Source organism: Cuculus canorus, chromosome 2 (genome assembly GCF_017976375.1).
Source record: "Cuculus canorus isolate bCucCan1 chromosome 2, bCucCan1.pri, whole genome shotgun sequence".
In the NCBI taxonomy this organism is placed as follows: Eukaryota; Metazoa; Chordata; class Aves; order Cuculiformes; family Cuculidae; genus Cuculus; species Cuculus canorus.
The window spans coordinates 33,951,305-33,967,247 of NC_071402.1; the positions used below are offsets into that span (position 1 = coordinate 33,951,305).

Below are 15,943 nucleotides of genomic sequence, written 5' to 3' on the forward strand. Positions count from 1 at the left end.
ACCCGTGTTACCAAATACTACCATAAAGCTTCAAAAGAAATAAGGACAGACACCAGCTGATGATGTTTCATGTAGAAACAATGAAGGGAAACACATCCCCACACAAAAATATGCCGGTGACACAAGCAATCTGACTTGTTCTTTCTCCACATGCTCCCCAGTTCTGCCTGAAAAACAATTTCTTTAGAGATGTTTCTTTAGTTCTTTAGCCATAGCTAGGCATGCAAAGAACTTCTCATTTACTCCCTTTCAGGCTGCTGACAAGGACTACGAGGTCTGACACCAAAAAAAAAAAAAATGAGACTGTGCCTATAACTTTTTATTTAACAAATTAAGAAAATCAACTACTATCACTGTATACTATGCTGGTTTTGCTTTCACATCTTCTGTCAACAAATTGGGGGTTCCTTTGAGCACCAACTTGATCTTTGGGATCTCTAGTCAATAACTGAAAAGTTTCCATCAAGGATTTCTTCAGTTTCACAAGAAATTTGATGTCAGCTCACTGCTCACTCTCGCACAGACATTTTCCAACCAAGGGTTAGAAAACATCTATATTTGAATATGCATCCACTCATACCAAGTGATGCGATTGAGTTAAGTTTTGTCTCACTGCGACAGGTTAGGACATGTTCTATAACCACCTCTTTATCTCTCCCGTCCCATTGGTAGTTCCTGAGCTATAGGGTTAGTCTTAGGGTTTTTTGTGTCAGACCTCATATACCTCCCTTCACAGCAGGATTTAGGCAATGTCTTCAGTCCTACAAAGGACCATAAAAATAAAGGAAAAACATAATAAAGCACTGAGTTTGAACCACAAAAGATGATTCTCATTGTGTTAATTTGAAATAAATCAACAACATTTTCATAATTTTAGCTTTAGAACTGGATTTTATAAATATAAATAACACAGTAATATACATAATTGTCAATTAGCCATTTTTAGCAAAAGAAATATGGAAAGGATAAGTAGGGATATTACAAAATATATATATTAACATATATAAATCTCTAATATTGATATATGGTGTTCTCTACTAGTTTACACAACACACTTTTATACAATATGAGTATTTTAAACTGTAGTAAAAATAATGCTCGTGTAAAGCTAAAACGGAAACATCTAGGACTCCAACTCTGCAAATTCCAACAGATCTTCCCACTACACTAAGCTTATCCACAGCTTAACTATTTTATGGTGCAACATTTTTAACTTCACATTAAATAAAGCACCATGATTGTAACTTAGAAAGCAAAACAGAAATAAAAATGCTACTGAAGTAATGTATGAGTGAGTTAACAACATTGTAAGAACTCTGGCTTCTGGAATTTCCTGAGTTTTGAGTGCTTGACTTTTTGACTTGTCACTGTACCAAAACTAATAATTTCTTTTTTTAAAAAAGAGGAAAAAAAACCCAGTATTTTGTTTGGGATTTTTCAACATGCTTTTTTACTTCCCTAGCACATCTTATAAATTGCCTAAGCACAACCTTATACTTCTTTGTCTAAAATCAGCTAAACATAGGGAAAAACTTAATAAAGAGGCCTCAGTAAGTAATAATCTGTTGTATACCTTATTGCAGAGCACAGTGTGCTTCAGTTAGCTAGACCCACTACTTTTCATCTACTTTCTGTCTACTGCTATCTGTAATCCTTACGAATTAGGGCACGCCAATCTGCTCTCTAAACCTTAGAAAACCTCCTTGCCCTCATAGAATTAAGACTTAATTACAAAATGCCTTTAAAAATGTGATATACAGAAGTGGATGTATGTCTATGTGAATCTGGACAATGTATTTATACTTGGCATACTTAACTCCCCATTCACTTTTGCTCCTCATCTGTTTAGACATAAGCTTTTCACAGCAAAGTCTCTGTGTATACTTCCAATTAATGCTAACATCAAGGTCACCTCAAAGTTTGTCCCTAGATCACAGGTGTCATAGTCTCCTGAAACACAAAACCTACCAGCTGTCTATCAGACTCTAGAATCACAGAATGGTTTGGGTTGGAAGGGACCTTAAAAATTAAAAAATCTCATTCCAACCCCTCTGCCATGGGCAGGGATACCTCTCTCTATATCAGGCTGCCCAAGGCCCCATCCAACCTGGCCTTGAACACTTCCAGGGATGGGGCAGCCACAGCTTCCCTGGGCAACCTGTGCTAGTGCCTCATCCCCCTCATTACGAAGAAATTCCTCCTTATGCCCAGTCTAAATCTGCCCCTCTCCAATTTATAGGCATTCTCCCTAGTCCTATCACTACATGGCTTTGTAAAAAGTCCCTCCCCAACTTTCTTGTATGCCCCTTTCTCTACTGACTTCAGAAATACTGAGAGGAAACACATGCAAGTCTCAAGTAGTGTTGCCTCTTCCTCCGCTTAAAAGAAGGTCCAATGAAGACTGCTATAATGCAAGATGAGGGAAAAAAAAAAATAGAAAATGAAAACTTATGGCCAGCCCAAAACTGGTCAGGGTGCACCGTAAATGACAGTATCAGTGTGGATACAGCTTACATGTTTGTCATGCACCTTACAGAAAGGAGCACCAGCTTCTGCAGCTCAACAATGTAAACCAAGAAGCGTGTCACACTCAGAAGGGAAGCAGGGGGTTTTGGTATCGCTTAATTGAAGACATAAAAACTGCTTGCCCTTCTTCTTTAAACAGGTTTTTATTAAATGGTTTCTGTTGAGCTTCATGCATATACAGCTCAGACAGACAACCAAAGGAAACTATCATTGTAACTATCGTTTCCAGGTACATGAAACACAATGGGTTGAACATCTTCTAAACTGAAATGCCAGAGGCTTCTCTCCTTGAACAGCATTGGACTCCTTACAGCAATACTGGGTGATCCTCAAATGTGCTTTACTTTACTGACACATAAGACATAAACCAGTCTAGAAATCTAGAATTGATGTTTATTGTGCAAGTTCCACATACAAAAATATGGTATGAAATATATCTGATGCATGATATGAGAGCAAATAGCCAATGAAAACCAGAGATTGCATGTGTTTCCAATCTAAATAATGTCCAGAGGTACCACAACAAAGAAAAAAGCCAGGCTGAAGAGAAGCTTTACAAGCACCACACAAAAGCTATCCTGCATAAAGAGCAATATACAGCATATGTGCTTCTAAATCTCATCCTATTTTGGGGAATTTAATCATGGATAAGCCTTTTGCTGCCACCTGTACAGAAATCAATGTTGCACAGAGTACTTCAGGGCAGTGAAAATAAGCAGACTATCACAGTTGAACCAACAGACGCAAATTAAACTAGAGATCAAAACTTTTCACTACTATAGGTATTATCCATGTTCTCTCTGCAATGACAAGTTTAATTGCTCTTCAGTGACATTCATTTTAATGTGAAATATTAACAACTTTGCCCTTTGTCTATGCAGTGTAGAAACTAAACATAAGCATAAACGACAGGTACCAGAGAACCAGCCTGTACCAGACTAAAGCAGTTGTTTCAAGAGCTTTTGAGAGATTGCTAGGCTGATGAGGATGCTCAATTCCATCTCACGCTAAGGTCACAACCATTTTGTTTATAAAAACCATTGTCTTCCTGCACATCTCCAAGGCATGCCGAAGTGCAGCCCTGGAGGACCACTGACATCTGCTGGTCATTTCAGTCCTTCCCAACTATACCTGCAGCTCCTAGCAGGCAACGAGGGCTATAGCTGAAGCGCAGAGATACCTGAAGTTTGGGAGAAGTAAACTTCTTCAATAGTAATTAGCCTGTATCATAGCCCACAGGGCTGCTAGTGTGAAGTAAACCAGCACACCTCTGGGAACATAAGTGTTCTTATCTAAAACTAACAACAACAAAAAAAAAAGAGGAAGGAAAAAGTAAAATATAAATTAATTCTAAAGAAAGCTAGGTCATATATATTACATTTTACCATGACTTGATCCAATAATATTTTACACATGGCCTGACAGAAATAAAGGCCAGGAAAACATTAAGTTACAGGCCTTACTCTGTGTTTATTAACTTAGTGGAATTTGTTGGTTACAAGTAAATGAAGATGAATCGCAATATACAAACAACAAATTCAGTTAAAGCTGCCAGCACATTAATATTATTGTTGGTTAAACTTACTCTAGAGATAATAAAGCTTTTCTAAACAGAACACATTTAATTAAACAAGTCATTGAGAACAACAGGGTCATGAAATAGATTTATATATGACTGTCATTTTGACAAATTAAAAAAAAGCATTGTTTCCTAGGTAAGATGAGAATTAGGTCTTCTTTTGCTAGAAAACTAACACAATATTCAATTATAAGCAGGAATACTCAACAATTTCATCCATATTGATATCTGCTAATGTTGAGACTGTCCACATAGAAACTGCCTCGGTTCTTTGCTGCAAACATGAGAGCAGATCTTCTTGGTGTTCAAAAGCAATAGTGCAAAGACTACAGCCACCAGCACTGGATCTACAATCTACTTAGGCCTGTTAGTACCAGTTGTTGATAGGTAAACATTTGAAACTATGTTTTGCTTGCAGTTATCTACAGCTTGTAAAGAAAGCTCTGAGGCCTTTCAGACATTCATCAAGAACACAAAAATCTTACTAAACTGTCATGAGAATTTTTAGCCCTTCCCAACTGCTTTCTTGCTGCAAAATAATTCAAAGTCTGCTTTCAGGTAAATGTGTATTTCTCACAGGAATGGGAGCTCAGTTCAATTTTATTAAAATCTCACCATGTGCTGAGTACTGGAAAGTAATCAGTGTGTTTTTATACACATTTCCTACATGCTACAAGAGTGCAACTCTGGAAAAAAACGGCAGGACAAATCACCTGCCTCCAATGTGATCTGTATTTTTCGCTTAGGACCAACAGGTATGACATCTCCCCATAAGTAAACAGATGGCTAAATAAGTTTCATTTTAAATCTAGGCTACCTAACTAGACTGAAAGATAGTGAACTATTTTCACTTACTTTCACAAAATGCATTGTTGTGCATACATTTTCTAATTGGCTGTGGCACATTGTGGGCAAACATTTCACAGTGGCACATGCAATAGCTAACGTAGCCCAGCAGCGTGCAAAAAATAGCCAGTGCTCAGAGTGGAAACAAGAAAGGGTACATGGGACACTAATATGGAGACAACTGTATGAAGCCACCCCAAAGAAACCAGGAAACTTGCACTAAGATAATAGGTTGGCGCAAAAATAATTGCTGTTTTTGTCAAATTGTGATGCTTATTTTGCATTAAACTTTTCTTTAACCATGTTCATGTAGTATACCATTTTAAAGCACAAAATTCGCTCTACTTATTCAAGTACACGGATTTGTTTTCACTGTTTACTCTTTTTTTATATTACACTGACAAATTAAAGATGGGGGAAAAGCAAATTCGAGAAATTTTATTGTACGAATTCAAAAGGGGGCGTAGAGCGGCAGGAACTGCGAGCAACATCAACCAAGCATTTGACTAGAGGACTAATCAACAAACACAAGCTCAACATTGGTTCCAAAAATTTTGTAACACAAATGAGAGCCTTGAAGATGATGAGGGTCATGCACGACCTTCTGCAATACATGACAACCAATTGAGGGCCATTATTGAGGCAGACCCATGCAAAACAACTTGAGAAGTCACAGAAGAACTAAAGGTTGATCCCTCAGCAGTTCAACATTTGCACAAAACTGAAAAAAAACCTCTACAAATGAGTGCTGCACAAATTGGATAAAAATAAAAAAAACATTATAATTACGAAGTCTGATCTGCACTTCTTTAGCGCAACAAAAATGATCCATTTCTTGTCTGCATTATGACATGTGACAAAAAATGGATTCTATATCACAATCGATGGTGTGCTGCACAGTGACTGGGCTGAGGTGAAACACCAAAACATCTCCCCAGACCGAAGCTACAGGAAAAGAAGGTTATGGTCACTGTTCATCATGAAGTTGAATCATCTACTACAACTTCCTGATTCCTGGCAAACCCATCACAGCAGAGAAGTACTGCCAGGAAATCAAGAACACGTGCCGAGAACTGCAACGTTTATGTCCAACTTTGGTCAATCAAAAAGGACTAATACTTCACCATGACAGTGCCCAACTGCATGTCTCACAAATGACTCTGCAGAAGCTTCATGAACTGAGCTATGAAACTCCACCTCACTTAGCTTATTTATCAGACCTCTCTCCCACTGATCACCACATTTTCAAGCATCTTGCCAACTTCTTGCAAAAGGAGTTTTTCCACAAAAAAGCAGCAGCCGAAAATGCCTTTGAAGAACTCATCAGTTCCAGGACTCCAGAATTCTACACTACAGGAATAAATAGACTTGTTTCTTGTTGGCCAAAAGACTGTAGATTCTAATGGTTCTTATTTTACTTAATAAATTGTATTCTAAGTGGACATCTATTGCTTTAAAGCTGATGATTAAAAACAGCAATTATTTTTGTCCCAACCTAATGGTTTGGTTTGACTCAGCCAGGGCTGGTGGCTGAGCTGGGTACCTGGCTAAGTCAAAGGCTACCCAAAAGGTTTTCAGAAGACCAGTGTTAGGTTTTTCACTTGTTTGTATTTCAGCAGAAGTCTAGTATCTGTTGACCACTGATGCCTCTGGAGAATTTCACTCATGTGGCCCGCAAATCACTGATGTTCATATATTTCAAGTTTCTTCCTGTACTAACGCAAGAACATGCAGTGACAAAAGTGGCTCCACAAGAAACACATTCCTAAAGGTCCAACTGCAAATCAGCAGACATTAACCAGTAGAGAAACACTCCCAGAGACACCGTATGCAACAGGCACAGAGCCTATGTTCCACTTAAATCCTACTCTGAGCATTTAAAGTCCTGTTTTCAGTATTTCAGCAATGCTGATCTCTGCACAGTAATGCGTTTCACCCACGGTGAAAATTTGTCACATCACTGCAGATGTATTAAATAAAAGCATTATAATTAGGTCAGCTACTGGGTGAAGGAGGCAGTAAACACTTTAACAAAGTACTGTCACAGCCCTTATAGGTCCTCATCTGAAAAGAAAGTCTTCTTTCCTTTGTTGTCACCCCAACATACACTTTCCACACACATCTCAGCATTGTCCATCCAATTATACAACAGCAGGAGATGACAATGTTCTGTGTGACAATGTTCTAATTCAGACATAACCTTTCCCAGGGCAGGGTGGTTGTGAGTGGGGTGGTTAGAGATGCCCTCCACTTACCACCAGGGGCAGACAGGGCTAAAAATAATTTTGCCTGGTTCTAAATGATAACGTCATATTGGCAAACCTCTTCCGAAGACACAAGAAAGCAAGATAACCCATTCCCGCCAATATGCTGACCAGCACAGTGGTGCCAAGAACCCTGGGTGCCCTTTTCTTGGCCACACGGAACGCTGTTGGCAGAACGGCTGAGATTAATATGTTGTTGACATGTCCTAAAACTTTGTAAAATGCTTTTCTCTTCAGGACACGCTCATAATAGGCTTCCAAGTTGGGCCGCTTTCCATTTCCCCAGTTTCTTCTTGCCAATCCCAGAAACTTCAGGCGATGTAACGTGACAGCAAGTGATACATCTGCCAGACTGAAGAAATCACCACAGAGCCAAGGTTGATTTTCACCTTCTAAGCAGAGATAAAACATAAAGAATTAGGAGCTAATGGGATACACACACACATAGAAGCCTCCATGGGTTAACATTTAGTTTAGTGTTATTTCAAAATGCTGTCTAATAAACACCACCAACACTTCAGCTAAGATATGATTTTAATCAACAACCTGACCTACATTTGTTAAGGAAAGGAGAGCCATATTTCAGGTTCCTTAAAACCCTCAGTAACCACTTCTTTTCCTCAACTACACTTCTCAAATCTGGATTAAATTAAACAAGAGTGGAAAGAAGGAAGGTGGTTTAGCTTTTACCAGAAAGCTACCACTTGCCTGAAGAATTTATCATTTCACCTGTGTCATTCAGTTCTATGGCATTCACACAAGAACTGCTAATTTGCTGGAAACAGAAAAGAAACAGAAATGACTAACCTGCATAAAACACACCAGCTCAGTGAGAAGACAGTTTGTCTACCTGTCCTTCCTTTGTGCCTCCTATATGCAAAACCATGGGATTTTTACACTGAGAAGTTTGAGAAGCGATGGATATTCAGGCTCCTTCTCCAGTCAAAGGAAAGAGGGGAATCTTCCCAGGATGGCTCAGAGCAGGAACTGCCAGACAGCATCACACCTCTAACTTCAGTAGTCTGAATCACCACCACCACCTGAAAGGCCTTACCCGTACTGACTACAACAAGAGCTTTTGAAACCCAGGACAAGAAATGGTGGTTAGCATAGCTGCCAGCATGAGTGCTCTCCTCTAGCCCAGATCTCAAACAGGACTAAGCCGTTCCCTCCTCATTTGCAAACTTTTGCAGTTCTTCCCATGCAACAGACATGCAAAAAAGCTGGCATGAACATTCAGCAGTACCCTCAGCAGAAACAGACAAATTCTGCAATGTCCCTTTCAACTCATTTGCCACCAGAGGAAAGTGACAATTTGGCACACAGCTGATACCAGTCCATTTCAACCAGTTATGCAAGTATGGATGAAAGGCCTCTGCAGAGAATGACTATATAGTATGTTACTGGAAGTATACCTGGCGATTCATTCAGTATATTAAGTAAGTAAGATGATGGAAAGGAAGCTAACGCAGCTCTCAGTGAAACTGTCAGTGGAAGGATAACTATTAGCACCACTGGGAACTGGACCAGATTCTGAATAAGCACAAGACTAACATCATTTAAACAGAACACAATTCTCATTTGGGTAAATAGCCCAGAAACACCACTGGTTTTCAAGAGGGTCAGGGATGGAGGGTGCTTAATGATTAGAACACTTATCCAGATTGCTAATTCTGCATAAATCACAAATACCAGCACAGTATTTAAACAAGATCTTAATAAATCTGTGTTAAACATTAAGGTCACAATCATTGCAATGAACTGAGGCCAACAACTACAAGATCACAAATAATATTCTGTAACTAAAGCATTTCTTATTTTCTTTATAAAATACTTCAAAATTATACAGCTAATTATAATCACTGCCAAAAATGTGATTAAGCACTCTCATACTCACCGTACTCACTGGCAACAGAAGAAATACAAACTGGTATTTAATACAGTATTGATTCCTTCTGTGAAGTTAAATCCCTAGATGCTATAAGATTCAAACTGGATACATTAAAACCAGTCCTGCAATGGAGCTGTCAAGTAGTTTACCCAGTCTCCCCAAACATAAGCATCAACAGAATTTAGCAAGAATAATTCCTGACCTGGCGTTTCCTCATTTCGCCGCTGCAATTCAGTCTCAACCTGATCCAAAACTTTTTCCAGTTCATCCAGTATTTTCTTCAGATATTTTATATTATCATGATCCAGCAGTTTAGACTAAATATAGATACAGGTTAGTATCACTGTACAGAGTAAATAATTTTATCAGAGAAACTTTTGCTTAGTTTGATGCTACAGTGCTTATTCATAAAATGTGATTGTTTTCTCCACATATTCAGATTGGTACCATTTGGGTACTGGTGACAATTCATATCACAGAAGAAAAACGTTAGAGTTGCTAGATATCAAGGTTTGCCTCACTCTGCAGGGTGCTCAACATCCCAACACCAGCACCTATGTGTACTTACCTCTGAAAACAGAGAAACCAGTCCAACACTTCAGCACACACTTGAAGTGTGTAGCTGATTTGGGGAACAGAACCTGCTTCACGCCTTGTAGAGTTAAACCACTGCATGACATTACTGGTAATGACAGGTGAAACAAATGTTTGTATCAGGAGAGAAAAAAAATGACACTAAGAAGCTCATAATAAAATGGGGGAGTATAAAGATTTTTCTTACTTTAAGGCGTTTCTGCTTCGCTATATAGGCATCTTGAAGGTCTGGATTTTCTTCCGCAAGTTTTTTCAACTCTGATTCTGTGTTACTTATTTGGCCTGATATGGAAAAAAAAAACCACAAAGGAATACCATTAGCTCTCCAAACATATCCACAATGCAATCCACAGGAAGTGATCAAAAGCTGGTGTATGAATACCACACCAGACAAATGCGAAGTGGTACATCAAAGAAGCATCACCACCAAATTGGGATTCAAAACCACCACGTTTTGGAAAAATTAACTGTTGCATAAATTGACCCCACCACACCTTCTGCTTGTCTATTTGCAATGAACTCTATCAAGTCGTGATCTGCCAGGCAAGAATGAGGAATTCTTGCTAATATTTTTCCCTTACTGAGATAAAACCATTTTGCTGCCAAAAACAGTGCTAAACCCGTAAAATTTTATTGCAAATCCCTTAGGTCTCTGATGTTTTCGCACCTTGGTTCCTGGGTTACTAACACTTTTTCCATGCTGAGAAAGTGCAGATAGGCCCATAAATGAAATTTTCTGTAGGTCACTGGAGGATATGTGCATAACTCCACAGCAAAAGCCTAAATTCCACTGAAGATGGAACCAAGCTAAAATGTCACACCAAAATCTGTGATCCCTTCCAGAAATGTTCATTGTGGAGTATATAGATGTTTTAGAAAATCATTCAATAAATGACTTAAAGAAGGGATTATGTGAAAAATCTAAGATAATTCTAGTGATTTCTACCACAAATATAGCTTTTTCTGTCCTTAAAATGAGGCTTTGCTTGAAAATGCCATCCATACATGCAGAACTAGAATACAAAAGATAGTGCATAATAAGTTATCTTCTAAAAATATTTCTAGCAATAAACTGAGAACAAAAGAATAATTATAAGGCATGAATCACCTCTCACTTGTATTTGATAATTAAGTTTAGTTCCAATTAAGTCTTATAAACTAATAAAAAATTCTTGCTAGAGAATAATGAATTCACTGTTTCGTATATCCTTTGTTTTAACCGGAAATGACTGTGAAAGCCATCTTTCAACACAGTATATGAAGAAATCAAAGCATGTAATCACAAAACTAAAATCTTCTATATGCAATTAATTACTTAATTGGATTTGGTATGAATAAACATAATTCATAACTAGCTGGTGGCTTATTATATCTAGCTCTTTGAAAAAGATCAGCTTTTTTTTTCAAAGCTGAAAACTAAACCATCCAGGAGAAGTCTGAACAAGCAAAGGAAGTGTTTAGGAATATCCATAAGCTATTTTAAAAAATGCCTCCAATCAAGAAAGCGGGGTATGCTTTAGGTATAAAAAAAAAAAATCAAAACATCCCAATTTAGACAAGTAGCAATTTTAGCTCTACCAATACGAATGTGTGTGTATAAACTGACAACAAATACCAAAAGTAAAAGCTAGAGGGGAAGAACACACATGGTCAGCAATGATGCAAAATGAACGATAATAAAGGCACCACTACCGTGTGAAAACAGAAAAACTATCAATAATGCCTGTGAATAAAGTACAACTATTCAATAAACATTTATCATCCACGCTTGGGGGAGAAAAAAAAAACAGACTGTATCCTGACTGATATAAGATAGAATCATAGAATCCCAGGTTGGAAGGGACTTCTAGGATAACCTGGTCCAACCTTTAAGATAAGAATTCATGTTACTTCAATAAAAAAAAATGCTGATTACTCTTACTAGCATTACCCATTCCAAATCTCTCCAAAAGCTTTTTATTGAGAATTTATTTTTAAGGAACCATCAATCCCTTGAGCTGCAGCAATGACTTCTAAATACTTTGCAATGCTCAAGAAGGTTCCTGGTCCGAGGAGACCCTATTGCAGCCTTTCAATTCTTAAAGGGGGCTTATAAGAAAGATGGGGCCTATAGCAAAAAGACAAGGGGTAATGGTTTTTAACTAAAAGAGGAGACGTTTAGACTAGCTAACAGGAAGATTTTTTTTTCACTGAGGGTGGCAAAAAAACAAAACAGGTTGCTCAGAGGGGTGGTAGATGTTCCATCCCTGGAAACATTCAAGGTCAGGTTGGATGGGGCTCTGAGCAACCTAGCTGAAGATGTCCCTGCTCGCTGCAGGGAGGGCAGACTAGAAGACCTCCATGGTCCCTTCCCAAACCACTCTACGACTCAATGATTTGAAAGAGGAGTTCATCTCAGGAGGTTCTCTGCTACACAGGGGATTGGGCAATATAACCAACAGTTATTTCCTCTGCCCTTAACCTATTTTTTTTTATGAGTAACTGTTATGTATATGAAAGTCCATCAGCTAAAATACCAGTCCTAAGGAAGTCAAAGGACATTTGACCATTGATTCTTCCAGATCACCTGTTCATCCTTTATCCTGATTCTATATTGCTGCATTATTCGCACTTAGGATTTTGGTTTAGATTGTGCTTTAACAATTTCCATTGGTCAGGTGAACCCAAGCTACTTACTTCTTCACACTTTGTTTTTTCTCCCTACAACTGGCACCAAATTGACACTGGCACATTCCTCAGACAAAAAGGGCCTGATGATTTCCTCCTAGTAAATGCAACAAACACAGTTTGTTTCATTGAGGCTAATCTGCATTTGCTCCATTTTGAGAAGAAAGCAATTGCTTTAATTTAATAGGTAAACTTATTACAACTTTAAAATCACAAAAAACCGCGTTTCCTTCAGGATAGTGGTTTGGTGTGAACAGTAATAGCACTGTTCCCTAGAAATTGCTTTATAAGCCTAAAAAAGAACAAAGATGAAAATATTCACAGCTGTTACAGTTTCCACTTTCTGCTATACATAAGAAGCACATTTTCAGTCATTAGGAAAATTAATTACATACTCTTCCTCCTCAAAAACAGACATTCCTCGTTCCCTTTTTCAAATCATAAAGACTACAAAACCAATAAAGAGTATATACACAAATTATTAAAGACTACGATTGAAACTGAAAATTTATGCTCAAAATATTCTACTGTGCACTGAAGACACAAAATGAATGTAATGCAACACCCTATTAACTGATATGCATTCAGAGCTATACCAGTACATACTACGAATTCTGCTGGTAGCATAAGCTGGAATCATGGAGTCCACTGTTAATTCGGGGTGCAGGATGCAGCCATGTGTGTAGGCATCCATAGGCAAGGAGTCTAGAAGCTCTCTATAGTGTTGCACCCTTGGATAATACATGCTCCCTTCTTCTGGCATTAGTCTCGGTACTCCCTCTGCAATACAAAGTTAAAAACAGTCAAGAAAACACAAACCATGAAATGGATCAAGAGCAGTATTTTCAAAGTTACCTTGGTTATGTCCAGCTGGCACAGACGCCACAGCCACAGTTAAGTAAGTTTTACTATTCTTCACTGTAACTTGACAGTGTTATTGCAACTTAGCAAAACTTATATGCGCCTACTGCATTTTAAAATCATTCCAATGATCATTCCAATTCCAATGCAGCAACCCATGTAAACACATACTTAAGAGACCTTCAAATCAGAGAACGAGATTCAGCATGTTTTGTACTTCTAGGGACAGGAGATTGTGGCATACACCCGTTTACTTTAGCTCTCTCACAGTAGGGTACAATTCAGGTCGCAACAAGCCATTATGGCTGAAACGTTTCTATAGCTGTAATGCTGTAAAAATTACAATACATGAATCCTACTCGAAGCATGGTCAGAAGTATTCCTGCACACCACTGGGTTTGTTTCACCCTGCCCTTGATCTATCTGAGCCCTGACTCTTCATCTTTGCCAGTGTTAAATTCATATTATATTCCTCAAACAATAATGTTTTCTCCATGGCTTAGAGATCATGGTACTAAATCCCTAAAACACAAAATGCTGCCTCTTCACATGCAAAAGAAATACAACTCCACATTTTCTTCAAACCAGGAAGCAGTCCATTTTCTGGCAATACAGACAAGGAATTCCAAAAACCTCCATGTGATCACTTCTGAGGTTTTTCTTCCTACTTTTTTTACCGATTCACTCCATTTTGGCTTCAAGAATGATTGACTCATTCCACTTCCTCCCCCCACCAAGATTACTCTAGAATTAAGAAGTAATGTGTGTGCATCGCGGGAGCTACCCAACAACAACAAAAGATGTGCTGCTCTCTGTTCAACACATTAGTTTTTTACTGACTTCTCCACCCTGCCTGAAGGAGTGAGGAGCACAGGGGCAGATTTTTACTTACAGCTGCTCATAAAGGAGCTGGAAGACCACAACCAGCTCATTCTAAAGAAATGCGGTTTTAACCCATACCACCAACTATCAGAAAAACTCATTTATTGGTGGGATTATAGATGTTTTCTGGTTCTGAAGAAACCAACATATGGTGATACGGAGCTGACCCCAACACTGCTGCACACTTTCGATACATAGGGAAGGATTTCACCCTGAACCACCCACGCTATGGATACACAGGGAAGGATTTCACCCTGAACCACCCATGCTATGGATATACAGGGAAGGATTTCACACTGAAACACCCCTGCTCTGTATGCACGGGCAAGGACTCCACAACAAAACTCCTATGGGATTACCATCTACAAACGTCGCTTCGAGGTAATCGATAATCTGCGTTGCCTCGCAAATGATGTTTTCCCCATGGATGAGGACAGGTACTTCTCCAGAGGAATTTAAGCGCATGAACCAGGGCTCATTGTGCTCGCTCAGCGGCAGGTTTACATCGTGCTCTTCACACTCCAGGGCTTTTTCAGCTATTGCCAAGCGCACCTGCAATGGTACCATCGTTGTTACCCCAGGAGAAACGCTCCTGGACACCCAGGGATGCAGATCACCCCCATCACTCCCTCTCCTTCCGTCCCTCCGCCCCTCCCTCTGCCCGCCGGCATCCCGGGAGGGATAGCAATCCGCTGCCCGCTATCCTCCTCACCTTCTGCGAGGAGAAGGACTGTGTCCAGTGATAGAGCACCAGCGGCGCCATGCCCGCGCCTTGGGTGGGGCGGGAGGGGAGGATGCGCAGCGGCGGCCGCGCCCGCCCCGGTCCAGCTCCCGGAGATCAAAAGGGACGCAAGGGATGGAGAAGGGGGGATGTTTGCGGGGGACAGCCTCTCCTTGCCCCCAGCCTGCCCCTGCACTGCTCAGAGGAGGGCCCTTCCGAAGGGGAAACCGCCTGCAAACCGGCCTGCAGCATCCCCTCGGGAAGCGGAGATGGATGCAGATGGATGCTCGGGTAAAAAGGTCACATGGCAGGATTTCCACCCAGCCCCCACGCCCCCTTTAGTTTTTTATTTCCTTCCGCTATGGATTTCGGAGACGTTGGCATCATGCTCTTGGATAAAAGGGCAATAAATGTTATCAATCAGAAGCCATCCTGAATTCGACTCTGCGAGTATAAATACTCCATTGCCAAATGCACTTAACTTACAGCAAAAAAATAAATAAAGATAAAGCTCTATAGAAATATACTCTGCCTCCAGATGTGTTCTTTCAATCTCAAGAGGCTCCTCGATTGTTTTTTCCTAGGCAAAATTAAAAAATTAACAATTTGGGGGGGGGGGGGGGGGGTGTCCTACATGTAGTAGGCTCCCGAAAAGCATCTGATAACACATACGAGCTTCCATTGTCAGAAAATGCTTCTGGGAATAGTTTAGAAGATGCAATTGGTGACAGTATGTGCCTTACTTATTAGACACTCTCCTGCATCAGGAAGATGAGCGAACTAAGAACCATGGTGAGGTGGCATTTTCTCTATTGGGCATTGCTCAATCCTCAATAAAGGCAATTACTTCAGGTGAAACTGAATAACCAAGCCCCATATCCTCAGGACCTGAACCTAGTATGTCGAAAGCAACATCCAAATAACAAGCACATTTGATTTTAAGGGAAATTTTGACTAATATTGAGGAAGGGAATGGATTAAGTCACTGAAAGAGATAAGGTAATGGACAAATCTTACAAATCAAAAGGGAAGAAGCAAAGACCCAGCTTCTAGCCCTGCACTATTCACATGAGCAGGCACGAGGGCAAGCCTGTGGCTTCCCCAGAGACTAG

At 39.7% G+C, this 15,943-nt stretch overlaps 1 protein-coding gene across 1 annotated transcript; it reads right to left on the minus strand.

The window, feature by feature from the left end:
* Positions 1–940: 940 nt before the first annotated feature.
* GDAP1 (ganglioside induced differentiation associated protein 1) lies at positions 941–15,124 on the minus strand. Its single transcript, XM_009570916.2, has 6 exons — positions 14,823–15,124; positions 14,470–14,662; positions 12,974–13,147; positions 9,888–9,982; positions 9,309–9,423; positions 941–7,607 (listed from the first exon to the last, which is right to left on the minus strand). Exons 1-6 carry the CDS (start codon positions 14,871–14,873, stop codon positions 7,225–7,227), a joined length of 1,011 nt encoding a protein of 336 aa, XP_009569211.2. The 5' UTR covers positions 14,874–15,124; the 3' UTR covers positions 941–7,224.
* Positions 15,125–15,943: the final 819 nt, after the last annotated feature.